General features: G+C 35.0%; 1 protein-coding gene across 1 annotated transcript in view; it reads left to right on the top strand.

Moving 5' to 3' along the window:
- The first annotated feature begins 1237 nt into the window (after positions 1-1237).
- Positions 1238-16162, top strand: part of LOC136029202 (pinopsin-like) — an 84425-nt gene continuing 69500 nt past the window's right edge. Inside the window, exon 1 of the mRNA XM_065707350.1 lies at positions 1238-1356. Within this exon, the coding sequence (XP_065563422.1) occupies positions 1258-1356 (99 nt within the window). The 5' untranslated portion in view covers positions 1238-1257. The remainder of the gene's footprint in view (positions 1357-16162) is intronic.

The following is a 16162-nucleotide window of genomic DNA, read 5'->3' as shown; positions in this document are numbered from 1 at the left end:
TAGAACATTAATTAACCATTAAAAATAATGGTTTTTCAACTAAAATGAAGGAGCAACACTAAAACTTAAAACCAACAGAAATCGTTTTTTATATGAGAGCCCCTGTTTGATCTTCCGCTCTTTACACTGAGGTCTTAAAGGTCTAATAATACTTGTCATTCAGATTCAATGGCTCTTGTGTTTGAGCTCTCTTTATTGAAGAATTGTGTCAAAATGTCAAACTTTAGCGCAAAGAGCAACTAACGAGAAAAGTGTAGCCCCCGTATACACAGATTAAGTTTTGTTCGTTTTATGCTTTAATGTTTCTTCTTACTTTTAGTCGATTGTTAATTGAATTTCTGACCGTTTTTCAAACCATTCCAAGAAATCCTTTCCCCAATTTTGAAATTTCTCCAGGGCAATCCTACCCTGGAAACTATCCTTCTCATAGAAAAATCTTACCTGGGAGCCCACCTCTCCGACAGAAAATTTATCCACAAAAAGTTTCCGATATTTCCCAATAATAAATCAACTTTAGTGAATTGAATGACCCTCTTAGAATTTTAGTTGGATGTCTTTGGGGGAAAACGGGTGTGGAAGGGGGGCTAGTTACCATTCAATCTTTTTCAACACTTAAAAAAAGCACTGAAAATTTCGATTTCCGTTCAGATTAGCCCTATTTCGATCATCAAGGACTATTGATTCGATACGATCACCCCTGAAAAATAAATAAAAAACACGTATCTCTCATCTTTCTTCTGACAAACAACACAAAATTGCATATTTTCGTAGAACTCGAAACATGTACAGCATCATTCTCTCACATGGTCAATCTGTGGTGTGATGTTATTTATTAAAATCATTTGACTTTTTGGGAGCATTTTCCTTTTTTTTGAAAATCAAGCAAAGTTTTCAGGTTCGTAGTTTTTGCTGGATAACATTAACTTAAAGAATTTAATGTATTTGGAATCAGCATAAGAACCTTATCTTTTGACGTATTAATTGATATCAAATTCTATTTTTTAGAGTTTTCCTTTCTATTCAATCGAGTTACTCTTTACTTAAAACTCGCTTCCACAAACTGGTTCATTATGGAAAAAGCCCATTGTCTAATCTTTCTTTATATGTTTCCTTTAAACCGCAAATAGTAGTAACAAAATTATCACAGTTAAATCTAGCATACAATTTTTCTCATACACCATGCTCTACTCTCTAATTAATAATAAAAGAATTTATTTATTTTAGGTAAATGGCACCAACTATAAGGAAGAAAAAGTAATGTTGTACCTGATGTCTGCAATATATCTTGCTGCAGTTACATTCATTTCAGTCGTGGCTAACACACTTGTTCTAGTTGCTTTTTTCAAGGAAAAAAAGGTATAGTTGAATCATGCGGAAAATTGTATATAGTTACAACGTAGATTCGTCTCAACAGTTGTTTGGTTTAAAATACACGGAACTCTTACTATTAAACAACGATTACCATCCCATGTCCTTAATAACAACAATATGTGGTGAGTTTGAAATAAGCAATTTGCAACTTCTCCCATTTTTTCGAATTTCTCGATTTTCTGATAAATTGGAAATATAAATCAAAATAAATAACATGTAAAAGACTAAAAAATCATACATCAATAAATTAGGTTGTTTTGAAAAGAATGATGTATTCCAGTCTTTGTTTTCCTGGCGTCGTTGTTATAGAATGGATGATTATAAAAAATTTCAGGATCGTAATTTGACAGTTCTAGTGACATTTGTAAGAAATAAAAACATTATTGGAGAGAACGCAGCCTCCATTTCAACATCTATTGTGCTCCTGGAAACTCCTTGCTGTCGTATATGGAACCAGATCAAATCTCAAGATTGCCAGTTTTAATTGGACTAGTAATAAAATAAAAAATGTTGGTATGGGGCCACACTGAACTGGTTCCCAATCAAGCCATCCCCAATAAACTCAGCCTTATTGAACTCAAACTCATTCAACTCGACCCTCTTCATCTTAACCCCAAGTCAAATAAACCCCCGTTAAATTCAGCCCCCAGGCAATTCAACCCCCGTTCAACTAGATCTTATTCAAACAACCCCTTGCAACTCAACCCTTCTTAACTCAACAAAGTATTTTTTTGAAAACTCAATTGCACATAGCATGTTCTAATTTAGTTCACCATCACCTCAACATTCCCCTCCATTTTCACCTTAAAACCCTTCGATTTGGTAGTACAAGTAGCAGTACCATTATTAGCAGTAGTAGTTGTAGCAGTTGTAGAGTTAGTAGTAGCTGCAGTAGCAGTAGTAGCAGCAGCATTAGTGGTAATAGTAGTATTACTAGTATTAATAGTAGAAACAGTTGTAGAAAGTAGTAGTAGTAGTATACACATAGTACCTTTTGATAAGCTCAAAATCCCACTAAACATTCCCTGAAAGTTTCATCTTAGTACCTTTAGCCCCACTAGTAGTAGTAGCATCAGTAGTAATATCAGTAGCATTATGCATATAGCGCCTTTTGTTTTTCAACGTCCCCATCAGCATATGCTGAAATTTTCAACTTAATACCTTAAGCAGTTCCCAGAACATTGCTGATACGTTCTTTTGGCAGCATGCATGAACATAGTGCGATTTGATTTAGTTCAATATCCCCTTAACATTCCCTAAAACTTTTACCTTAATACTCTTAGCTTTAGTTATATCAGTAGTAACATTAGTAAAAGTAGTATCAGTGTTATTAGTAAAAGTAGCATGCACATAGAACCTAATTAGCATAATTATCGCGTTATTCTTCAGTTCCTTCCCAAAATAGACTCTGTAACAAGAAAAATATACAAAATTAGTTTCTAATACATATTTTTCGATTCATCTTCTTTTCTTTCTTTTATCTTGTGGTATTTGCCCATACTAAAGAATTCTGGATGTAACTCCTTTCCTCGTTTCCTCATCCTTTTCATTCCTCGAAAATTAATCTGTTACCTTCGTGTATTTCTCACATAATTTTCCTGTATTTTCTTTCACTACTCTATTTTTCTAAAATTAAACTACTCATATAAAATCTCTCTACTTTAGTTTTGAGTCAGGGTTCAAATCAACAATGTCAATTGAAGTAAGAAATTCCTGTGCGAGATCAATTTCTCCTTTCTGTTTGTCCTTCACAGAATCATATCTTATATATGATTCTAGGTTTATATATATTATATATATTATATATATATATATATATATATATATATATATATATATATATATATATATATATATATATATATAGTATATAAATATAGATAATATAAATCAATCAATCAATCAATCAATTTATTAATACTAAAGAAAACTATTACAAAAGTAAATCAATTAGTAGGCCCAAGAAGCTATGCTTGTAATGGGCCACAGAGAACAAAAAAAAAAACACTTATGAAATATATACAAAAAAAAAAAAAAAAAAAAAAAAAAAAAAAAAAAAAAAAAAAAACACTGGAACAAGACAAGATTTTAAAAGAAGAGAAGTGACATACAAATTGGGATAGAATTAAAAGAGAGACAAAAATTATTTAACTGGAAAGACCCGACGAAATAATGCATTTGCAGAAAGAAAAAGAGGGACATCCAAAGGGATGGAGTTCCATAATAGAATTGACTGATATACAGGAGACCTCTGAGCTGCTGTAGAGGATCGTTTTGGTAAAATAAATCGTCGAGAAGAATTACGCAACGAAGAAAAGTACCTACCTGAGCCTGTCCTTGAGAAAAACTGCTGCAGGGTCGGTGGAAGAGTACCTAGAAAAGCAGAATGCGCTAAATAAAGAGTATTTTTACCTATAATATGATCCAGCGGAGCTATTCCAGTATCATTATAAAGATCAGAGGAAGGGTAAAGCCGAGGGAGAAGAAAAGTAGCCTTCACTGCCCTATTTTGGGCTCTTTGAAGTGAGCAGAGAAGAGATTTATTAGTATTGCCCCAGACAGAGCAGCAATAAGAAAGGTAAGGATGAATAAAAGCATGATAAAGAGAAACCATAATATCAGGAGGAAGAAATGAATTAATCCGGTGCAACATTGAAGACTGGCGGAGTATTAAGGAACAGGTGTGAGTTATATGCGGTTTAAAAGAAAGAAAACAGTCAAGATACACACCAAGAAGTTTCACCATAGTAGCTTGTGGTATAATATCATTCCCAAAAGTCATGGTGATTGGCTCCCGTACGTCTCTCATGCGGTAAGGGGTCCTAAAGTTGACAATGGCACTCTTTCGGCTGTTAAGAGCCATACCATTTGACCAGCACCAATCCTTTACTTTATCAAGAAGACCTTGAGCTATAGAAGTGGCAGATGGCAGGTCCACCGCAGCAATGAAAAAATTACTGTCATCAGCAAAAAGAACAGGGTGAATATGGGGATGAATACCATCAACAAGATCATTAATGTAGATTAGAAACAAAAGTGGTTCAAGCACAGAGCCTTGTGGGACACCTTTCAATACAGGCAAAGTAGTGGAAGAAGTACGGTTAACCAAAACATACTGAGATCTATCTGAGAGGTAGGACCTAAACCAATCTAGTGGGACTCCATGCACACCAAATAAGGATAGTTTAGACAGAAGAACATTGTGGTCAACCATATCAAAGGCCTTTGAAAAGTCAAGAAATAGACCCAAAACACACAAGCCCTTGTCCAGATTAACACGCACAAACTCTGTAGCGTCAGTAAGTGCATGTAAGGTAGAGAATGAGGGACGAAAACCATACTGATGGTTAGTGATGAGAGAATTTCCATCAGTCGAATAAGTACTAAATACAAATGAAGAAAGTCGACGATACACTACTTTTTCAACAACCTTTGAGATGACGGGAAGAAGAGAAATAGGTCTGTAGTTTGAAATTAGAGACGAATCACCTTTTTTATGCAAAGGTAGAACAGTAGGAACTTTAAATGAATGAGGGAAAATACCAGAAGAAAGAGAGAGGTTAGTTATGTGTGAAATCGGATGAGAAACAAACTGACTAATTTTTTTAAGGACATTATTACTCAAACCAAAACTATCAACTGAACGACTGCTAGGAAGTTGGGAAATAATACTAGAAATCTCAGTAGTACTACATAGGGAAAGGAAAAAAGACTTCTCTGCCAAGGGAAAACAACTTAATCTATTCGGGGGTGGAATTAGAACTGAAGGAAGTGTGGTGAAATACGAATTGAAGGCACTCGCTGAGGATTTTTTGTCTACAACAGAACCATCAGCATTTCTATAAAAACATGGAGAGGAATGTTTGTGTTTCTTGCGAGAGAGAGCTTCATTAATTACAGTCCAAACTTTGCGCAAATTCCCCTTGCATTCATTAATTCGACGCGAAAAATACAGCTTTTTTGCTACACGAACTGAAGAAGTGAGCACATTTTTGTAATGTTTATACTTCAAAAGATCATCCTGTGTCTTACTTTTACATGCAGCCTTGAACAAAGACGCTTTCATATGGGTTGCATTGATCAGACCTCTAGACATCCATGGGCATTTAGGTGTAAAATTCCTTGGCTTATTTCTAAGAGGAAAATGCTTATCCAACAGAGTCCCCATACGACACAAAAATAATCTAGTTGCACAATCAGCATCATTAGCTTCAAGAACACTAGACCAATCATTACTCTGAAGACCATATATTAAATTAGAAATTTCCTTATCTGTAAAAGTTCTGAAAGAAGATTTACCTTTCTCATCCACAGTAATCTCAGTTTTAGGCACAGATAGTGATAGATAAATAGGAAAGTGATCAGAAAGATCAGTGAAAACAAGACCAGAAGAGAACTTCAGATTAGGAGAATGAGAAGTGAAAATATTATCTATTAAAGTGGCAGAATTTCTTGAAGGGTCAACACGAGAAGGAAAAAAAATTGAAGGAAGTAGCCCTGAAGAAGAAAATACATCAAAAAGATGGTCACATTCATCATTTGATCCAACATTTAACATATTGCAATTAAAGTCTCCCAAAACACAAATTCGTTTTTTAGAGAAAGTCCCCACACCAGAAAGCTGATCAAGCAAATCACAGAACAGATGTGTTGGAAAAGGAGGGGGCTTATAAAACAAACAAACAGTATCACATGCAAACTGGCTTTTCAGATCAATGACAAGAAAATAAACTGTCCTACTATTAGACACCACTGATGTAAACAAGGATTGAAGGTCAGATCTTCTACAAAATTCAATATTAGATTTTATAAACAAAGAAATACCCCCAGAACACTTTGTTACCATTCTAGGGACATGAATAGCCATATAACCATCCATATCATAAGCTGTAAAATTATCACTATCAGATAACCATGTTTCTGTCAAGCCTATGACATCAAAAGGGCAAGAACTATTAGACCACAAATACGATTTAAGACTGTCCCACTTATCTCTTATTCCACGCACATTCAAACAAAATACATTAAAGCAACTATTTGAAGAGAGTGAGGGCAAGATGTTATCACAATAATCAATGGTGGTGTGATAATTGCAGCTAGAACTAACCATAGATTCAAGGAGAGGGTCAAAAGTGTGTGCCTCTTGTCTACCAGCACTACTTGGTTGATCAAATATAACTGAATTAAGAATAGATGAATTCAAAAGAAAGGAGAAATCACCCATATATACTACACATGACAAATGTATACAACAACTTTACAAATGAACACAATATCCATACAAGCAGGCTGAAGTAAGAGAGGGTGGATTGAAAGGTAAGACATATAGGCAACAATAGAGAAAACAACTGCAAGAACAAAGACAATAATAAACTACTAGGTTCAAAGGGAATAAAAATAATAAACAACATTATGCAAACATAAGAAAAACTATTAAATCATAAATAAATTTACAAAACAGAGCTGAAAAAAAGAAATGGTTTATTTCAGTCCTGGGAGGGGCTTGGATGGACTTGGATGAGCTGTAATTAACTGATAGAGAGTATCAACTTGAGATGCCTCTTTGACAGTAATCACTTTACCATCAGAAAGCTTTGTGAGTATTTCTCCTCCACTAGACCATGTAGACCTCTTCCCAAGCTTTGATTTAGTATAATTAAGTAGCTGAAGTCTAGACTTTGTGAGTGACTCAGAAATAAAGACACCACTACCTTGCAAGCATTTCTTTTCTCTAAGAATGAGCTGCTGCATTCTAGAACTGCAAAATTCCACAACAAGTGGGCGAGGTTTCAAACCTGAGCCTTGCTTACCAATCCTTCTAGCAGAAACTATATCATTCTGGGTAACAGGAATACCAGGAAATCTAGTACTGCAAAATCCAAGGAATCTGCTTTCAGAAGCTTCTGGATAAGGGTCTTCTTTTAAACCAAATAGAACCAGCTGATTTGACAGTTTCATTTGGTCAAACTGATCACTCAGACGATCAACATTGGATTGAATTGGTTTCAGAGAATTTTGCAGCTTTGACAGACCTGAGTCAAGCAATTTCAGGGAGGATTCAAGCTTTGTCATCCTCAGATCATATTGTTTGAGTGATTTTTCAACAAGCACATCAAAATCCATTTTCAGGCTAGAGTATACCTCTTGTTTGATTATTTCTATACTGTTGGCATCAAAAGTAGCAGGTTCATGACTAGGGGTAAGTTTTTTAACAGAGGCCTCAACCAATGGACCAACTTCAGTAGACAGTGCTTGACTGACAACTTCTGCCATTGTAGTTTTGAGCGTTTGATCATTCAGCTTCTGCTTATTCTTTAGGGTGTTTAAGTGAGAGGTGAGCAATGCAATTTGATCATTAATGGATTCAGTACCACTAAACTGTATGGAGCAGTCTGATCTCATCTCTCTGGTGTTAGGTCTATAGCTCTTTTTTGAAGTATCACCCATGATTTTAAGATATAGCAGAGATATAGGCATCAAGCATAAAATAAAAAGACTGTACCTGGAGGGTCCCCAATTGCACCCCTGGGGTTGGGGCTGATAGACTTGCCTGCCTTTCCCACTGGACTGGTTGGCAGGCTAAACCAGCTCTTCATACAATTCTGAATTTAATGGATAGATTAAAGATGCCACATATTCCACTTAAATAAACAATAAAAATTTCCAGTGTATATCTTTAATTTGAATTTTCCGCCTCCAAATATTTTATATAATATTTTATATTATATATATCACATTATATATAGTTTTTTTTCATTCTCATGGGAAGTGATCGACAATCTCTGCATACTTCTTTTCCAAGAGGTGGCAAAAAGAACACGTCCCTTCATTTTATTAAATAAAAAAAACAAGTTTTTTAACGGAAAGTAAGGAGCGACATTAAAACTTAAAACGAACAGAAATTACTTCGTATATGAAAGGGGCTGCTTCCTCCTCAATGCCCCGCTCTTTACGCTAATTTTTTTTACTGTTTTAAGAAGTAGAGTTAATAGGAAGAGTCAAACTTTAGCGTAAAGAGTGGGGCGTTGATGAGGAAGCAGCCCCTTTCATACAAGAAGTAATTTCTGTTCGTTTTAAGTTTTAATGTCGCTCCTTACTTTCCGTTAAAAAACTTGTTTTTTTTTATTTAATTTCTGAACGTTTTTGAATCAATGCATGTTTTGATTTTGGCTCTCTGCAGATGAATAATTAAAACGAAATTTGCATATTTATTTTTTTGGCTAAATGGCTTTCTCATAGTTTTGATCGAATGATTTGGAGAAAAAAGCAGCGGGGGAGGAGACCTAGTTGCCCTCCAATTTTTGGTTACTTAAAATGATAACTAGAACTTTTTATTTTTTACTAATGTTTTTATTAGTAAAAGATATACGTAACTTACAAATTAGCTTACGTAACGAACTTCTGTATTTTCATATTTTTATTACTTATATGAAGGGGTTCACCCCCTCGTCAGTGCCTCGCTCTTTACCCTAAAGCTTAAATTTTGTCCCAATTTCTTAAGAATGACCCCTGAATCACAAAAGCCATAGAATAAATAGTTGAAATTAATAAAAATACTTTAGCGTAAAGAGCGAGGTATTAAGAGGAGGTGAGCCCTTCATATGCATAATAATTTCTGTTTGTTTTTAGTTTTAATGCTTCTCCTTACTTCAGTTGAAAAAACTTTTTCATATTTATTTTTTCATTGTTTTTTTTTTGAAATAATGCTAGAATATCCTGCGCTCCCTTCATAGAAATTTTCTTCCCCCGTGACAAATTCCTCCAAGGAGAGTTCCCCCAACATATCCCCTCTTATTAACCCCCCCCCGCACAACCTAAAAATCCCCCTGAAAACGTCTGTCCACTTCCGAATAACCATTACTATATGTGAGCACAGGTCAAAGTTTGTAACTTGCGGCCCCACCCACGGGGACTGTGGGGTATTAAGTCGTCCCTAAAGACATAGTTATAAGGTTTTGTGACTACGCTTAATAAAATGGCTATCTCAGAATTATGATTTGGTGACTTGGGAAAGTAATTAGCGTGGGAGAGGGCCTAGGTGCCCTCAAATTTTTTTGGTCACTTAAAAGGGGAACTAGAACTTTTCATTTCCGTTAGAATGAGCCCTCTTGCAAGATTCTAGGACCACTGGGTCGATACGATCACCCCTTGGAAAAAAACAGAAAAAACAAACCAAAAAACAAACAAATAAACACGCATACGTGATCTGCCTTCTGGCAAAAAATACAAAATTCCACATTTTTGTAGATATGAGCTTGAAACTTCTACAATAGGGTTTTCTGATACGTTAAATCTGATGGTGTGATTTTCGTTAAGATTCTATGACTTTTAGGGGTTGTTTTCCCCTTAATTTCTAAAATAAGGCAAATTTTATCAGGCTCGTAACTTTTGATGAGTAAGACTAAACTTGACTAAACTTATATATTTAAAATCAGCATTAACATGCGATTCTTTTGATGTAGCTATTGATATCAAAATTCCATTTTTTAGAGTTTTGGTTACTATTGAGCCGGGTCACTCATTACTACAGTTCGTTACCACGAACTGTTTGATTGTAATTTTGATTTGTCTTCTAACCGCTGGTTTTCGCTCTGCATAATTTTGTTTTGCGATTTGCATTCTTTCTGTCTCTTGTCTTCTAATCAGTTCTTTTATTTTGTTGTGAATCCTTTTCGTTTGCAATTTCGTATGCGATTCGTTATGTTACTCGTTGTTCATATCTTCTAGCCACAGATTTCTTAGTGCTTCATTTCCGTTCATTATTACCTCAGAAATTCTGTTCATTCCGTTTGCCTTAGTTGTGTGCAATTGCTGGAATCTAGTAAAGAGCAAACCACGACTATTACTAGGCAAAAGAAACTAATCTACAGATAAGAATAGAAGTTGTATCTTGTTTTCTTTTCAGTTGTGTGCTGTTCTACTAACTTTGTTTTACCCTTAGAATTAAACTGCTTAAACTATAGTCTAGAAGGACTACATATTTACTTCAATCATCGATCTCTTTAGACCAAGCAGTAATTTTCTTGTAAAAAAAACTTTTTATTTTCTTCTCTTCTTTCCTAAGTCTCGTGCTTTACTAGCTTTATAATGTGGTTTAATTTCGTGATTAGTCTGGTATAGAACGTCCAAAGACCTTGGGATACTATAGACACAAAAAAATATCTATTAATCAATCTCCATGCATCATTTTTCGTGGATACTTTGTCGATACATGAAAAGAGGATGGGGAACATACGATTGGAACTATGAAAGACACGTTCTGACAAAAACATTTTCAAAAGTATCTTAGGAGTTAACTACAAATATTTGTTGCCTAACATACTGTCTTATTATGATAACACGCAATGCTTATTTTATCAACTATTAATAATAATAGCAAATAATAGCTAAAATAATAGCTAAATAATAGCAATAAATAACTGAGAAATCTTTAAAAGTTGGCATATCACGACTGAATTCTGTCACTGAATAAGAAAAAAAACAACAATGTTTTAAACTGAAAGTAAGAAGCAACAATAAAACCCAAAACGAACAGAAATTATTCTATATATGAAGGGTTCCCCCTCCCAAACACCTTCCTATTTACGCTAAGGCTATTTGCACTTTTAAAAAAGCTGTTCCCCTGTGTTTTAGTAGCCGTTTAAAAAATGGGACAAAAAGTCAAACTTTAATGTAAAGAGCAAGATATTGAGAAGGGAGCCGTCAAACAGGGAATAATTTCTGTTCATTTTGAGTTTTAATGTTGCTCCTTACTTTCAGTTAAACAAACCCGTTTTTTTTAAATTCCTGATCGTTTTTTCAAATAGCGTCTGTAAATCTGGCTTACCCTCCATGAAATATACCCATCCCTCTCATGAGATACTCCTCTATGGAGATTACATCCAAAGTAAAGTTCATCCTCCCCAGTCAAATCCCCTCCAGACAGTTCGATCGTCACTGAAAATCCCACCACCCTCCCGTAAAATTTCTTGAAGATGATTCAGCTTGGAAAATTCTCCCTTAGCATAATTTTGTTTGAAAAGACTCGAATTTCTAATCGGTTTCTCAATCACTCTCGAAATGTACCCTTCCTTGGATATTTTTTTCCGGAACTCAAAACACGCGGAAAATAGCCCTTGGATAATTCCCTCGGAACGTATGCAAATGCTAAATTGAATTGTCTTACATTCTCAAAGAGAATGTAAGACAATTAAAAAGAATTTCATGTACGAATTCTTTCAAATCCACCGAGTGTAAAATTTCCCCTGGAAAATTCACCCCAGAATTTTTTTCCCCCAAAGAAGATTCTCCCTATGGAAATCAATCCCAAGCACAAAATCCCTGTCGGTGGGGGGGGGTCCATTTTACCCCTAAAGACATGACTATTTCAACTATGACTATTTCGACTATTTGATCTTTCAACTATACTGAACAGAATGGCTATCTAAAAATTTGATCAGATAGCCCTGGGGAAAAAGGGGGATGGGAGGGGGGCAGTTGCCCTCCAATCTTTTTGGTCAGGGAACTAGAAATTTTAATTTATATTCCAATGGACCCTCTCCCGATCCTGGAAAAAATAATAAATAAACAACAACAAATAAACACGTATTCGTGATCTTTCTTCTGGCAAAAACAGTAAAATTCCCCATTTGTGTTTATAGTAGCTTGAAACTTCTACAGTATGGGTCTCTGGTATGCTGAATCTTATTGTGTGATTTCATTAGAATTCCGTGAATTTTACGGGGTGTTTCTCTCCTATTTCAAAAATCAGGTAAATTTTCTCAGGTTCGTAACTCTTGATGGGCAACACTAAACTTGATAATATTTATATACTTGTAATCAGCATAATAAGCTGATTATTTTGATGTATCTATCGATATCAAAATTCCGTTTTTTAGAGTTACAGTTACTATAGAGCAGAGTCGCTCCTTACTTAACGGTTCGTTACCACAATCTGTTTGATAATTGGAATAATAATGCAGCAATAGTCAATAACTGTGGATGAAAGTCGTATCGAGTCTTCTGATTCAGTATTCCTGTTTTCACCCTCCCAAATTTAAATTTTAGACAATTTTTTCACATTTTTTTCGAAAATATTGTAATACAAACTGTTTGTTTTTGCCATCTTTTCCAACCCAGTTTACTTTTATGCTTTTGTCTTGGTAACTTTCTTAGTAAATACTTCTTTTTTTATGCTTTTGAGGTGTGATTTGCCCAAGCATCACCGCCTTAAATTTACAACGCATCTCTTTTTGTCTTCGTTATTAGCCAATAAAGACTGTTTTAGTGGCACGGGTCCGAAACGACAAAATACGAAAAATTCTTTGAAATTGCACTCTGTAGGCTGGCAGAAACCGTTCTATTCAGTTTGTTTTCGAATGCTTAGCATTTTCATATTAAGCGGACTACCCAGCCTCAGTTCAAAATACGAACACTTTATTTATTACAACTTATTTATATATATATATATATATATATATATATATATATATATATATATATATATATATATATATATATATATATATATATATATATATATATATATATATATAGATTGCATATTTTTTTTTACTACTACTCTATGCATTTCTAATTTGCTTTATTGTCGGTAAAAAAAAAAAAAAAAAAAAAAAAAAAAATCCCAAATAAGGTCCCAAAATATCTTTAATTTGGTTACAATTTGTGTCCACTGTATTTGTAAAAGTATAAAAACAATTTCATGTTTCTCAATTAGACGTTAAGTATGGAAAAACACATTAGCCTCAGTAGCTACTTAAAGGTCAATAAACATTTATGTCATGAGAATACCTTAAATGATAATTACCAAGTTATTTCGGATATTTCTGCCACCAAAAAATAAGTATTTTCTTATATTGTGGACAGACTAGTTAAAGAAGAAAATCAGATTAAAGTGAAGGAAGGTCAAATGTTTATTAAAGGAAGGTCAATTTCTGCAAGACTTTTGGGGAAATCTCCGAAAATTTGGGGAGAGTGGAAGCACTGAACAGAACGCAACTGATGAGCCAAAAGTAATGAAAGAGAGAAGTGATATTGAACTGTCAGCTGCCATTCTTGGGAGACGCATGACAGTTTATAACGGGCCACGGAATCCCTGTGTTGTCCTAAATTAACGTTTTCATGAACATACAGCGCTGCGGCGGAGTGCATCTGGCAGTGTGACGATAAATCAAATTACTTCAGTTTTCGTTAAGAAAAAAAAATCACTGATTGATAATTTATTGCACCCCCTGGTATTGTACGTCCCTAAGCCCAGGCCAATTAGTAAATCCAAGCCCGCTAACGTCTTCTTATTTAGTTCAATAGCTCTCTCAATATGTCCATGAAGTTTTAACTTATTACCAATAGCCCTTTTTGTGATATTGCAGGTACACAGTTTCCACATTTTGGATGCACGCACTGTCTTTTGATTTGATTTGAACACCCACGATGAAAGTTTCCCAACTTCTTAGTGACAAAAAAAAAAATAGAAAAAAAGAAGCTATATGTAAGCTGTGGGAAAACTGGATGATTTATAGCCCTTGCAACAGGAAGTAACATTTGAAACATATGGCTAAAAGGGTATGAGAAGGGGACTTTTTACCTTCAATCGCTATTGACTCTTAAATAGGACACTAATATTTTCAATTTCTAATGAAAATGAGCCCCCTCTAAAATTTTAACCCCCCACTTCTTCCAGACTAAATGGCCTGGAAAAAAGGAAAAAGAATAATAACACTAATATCAAACAGTTCGTGGTAACGCACTGTAGTAAGGAGCGACCCGGCTCAATATAAGCCGCAACTCTAAAAAACAGAATTTTTATTACAATAGTTACATCAAAAGAATCTAATTTTAGTGCTAATTTTAAATCTATAAGTTTCTTTAAGTTTAGACTTACCCATGACTTACGGGCTTGTCTAGACTTACGTCTAGACAAGCCTGAGAATATTTGCCTTATTTTAGAAAATAGGGGGAAACACCCTTTAAAAGTCATAGAATCTTAACGAAAATCACACCAACAAATTCAGCGTATCAGAGAACCTTATAGTAGAAGTTTCAAGCTTCTATCAACAAAAATAGAATGATAAAAAAATAGAAAAAAAGTGTTACTAAAAGAAAGGGGGAAACCAAGTAAAAATTTACAAAATTTAAAATAATAAACTTTAATGGGCGAAAGATCAGAAAGTCTGAAATTACGGAAGAGGAGGGACGGGAACAATACTTGAGGCAGAGGAACAGCACTATACATACGACCAAGGACGTCCCGACGGTAAAGACCCCGAAAACAAATTAAAAGACCAAAGGCCTTGCGTAGTTTCATCTGAACATGCTGAACCAGGACTGGTTTAAAATCTCTTTTCGAACCAGCATAAGGTAATCCCAAATAAGTGACTATTGGCGACGATTGAAAAATAACACCATTGCCGCAATCGAGAGTCGCGCTGACATTATCCTCTAAACAATTTACAACAAAAAATTGACATTTTTCAAAACTGATAGAAAGTCCCAAACCTTTGAACAATTAATTAAAATATTAAAATTAGAAACAAGACTAGACTTGGCCCGGCTTAGAAGGATAATGTCATCAGCACATGCAATGTCAGACAGATTTCGAGATAATGAAACAAAAGAGCAGGAAAGAGAATTAAGGGCAGTAGCTAAACATGAATTGAATAATTCCTCCTTGTTTAATTCCTCTACTCACTTGAATTAATTTGGACTGAGATGAAGACGAACTCGGACAAATACGGATCTTTAATCCAGAATACCAAGAGCGAAGGACTCAAATGACAGCTAGGGGCAATCCAGCATGGATTAAAGCGAGCAGTGCAGATGCATGAGAAATGTTATCAAATGCCCCTTTGATATCAATCAAGAGGGCGTATAGTGATTGACCAGAGATTCTCGCTTCTTCAATAACTTTGCTGAAAGATGCATGGGCGTGGTCACATCCCAAACCTCTCTTGAGACCAACTTGATTAGAACTAGCGTCAAAAATTTCAAGAAGATCCTTCAAACACAACTCAAACACTTTCCCAATCATAGAACCCCTAGTAATTGGCCTCCAGGAACTACAAGATGACAAGTCATTTTTCCCGCTCTTAGGAATAGGCGTAACTAATGCCAATATAGAATAACGATGGTACTAAACCAGTAATAAGTAAAAGGTTGAAGATTCCAAAGGAGATTCTTGTCCTTGTCGTTATCAATGTTTGAAGAAGCTTCTTCTATGATCAGGTTATTATGACGACGGAGCTCCTCTTGGAATTCGGCCTTTCTCTTTTTCATTAGCAAAAAAGCTGGATGCGAGTCTCTAGGCTTACCAAGCGCCCGCCATTCCCAATACGCTTGTTTTGCCGCCTTATTAGAATTTACCAAAAAAGGATTGAGGCTCCAAAAAGGTTTCTGCGCGCCCAATCTTATCCTATTAGTAGTAAAAACTGCCGCAGCACCATACTTTAAGCAATGGATTAATTCAAAATAAAGACAATTAATAGTCAAAGAGGGATTACTGTCCATTGAATCCAAACTATCAGGAATAAAAACTTTATCAGTTGAAGCCCAACTATTTCTTGGTAAAGCGGTTTAAAATTTGGATTCCAATCAACCCGATCAAAAACTTTAGGAAGCTTATTCCCAGAAAAACGAACTGGGGAAGGACGAGAAGGCAAAGGGGGTAAAAAGAACTGAAGCGGCATGTGGTCACTAACGGGGAAATCTTCGATTACAATAACCACAGGCAAAGGATAACTTGGGTTAGAAGAAAAAACATGATCAATATTAGTTGTACTACCACTCCAATGAATAT

The sequence above is a fragment of the Artemia franciscana genome, chromosome 7 (assembly GCF_032884065.1).
Source record: "Artemia franciscana chromosome 7, ASM3288406v1, whole genome shotgun sequence".
Classification (NCBI taxonomy): Eukaryota; Metazoa; Arthropoda; class Branchiopoda; order Anostraca; family Artemiidae; genus Artemia; species Artemia franciscana.
This window is presented reverse-complemented; position numbering and strand designations above follow the sequence as displayed.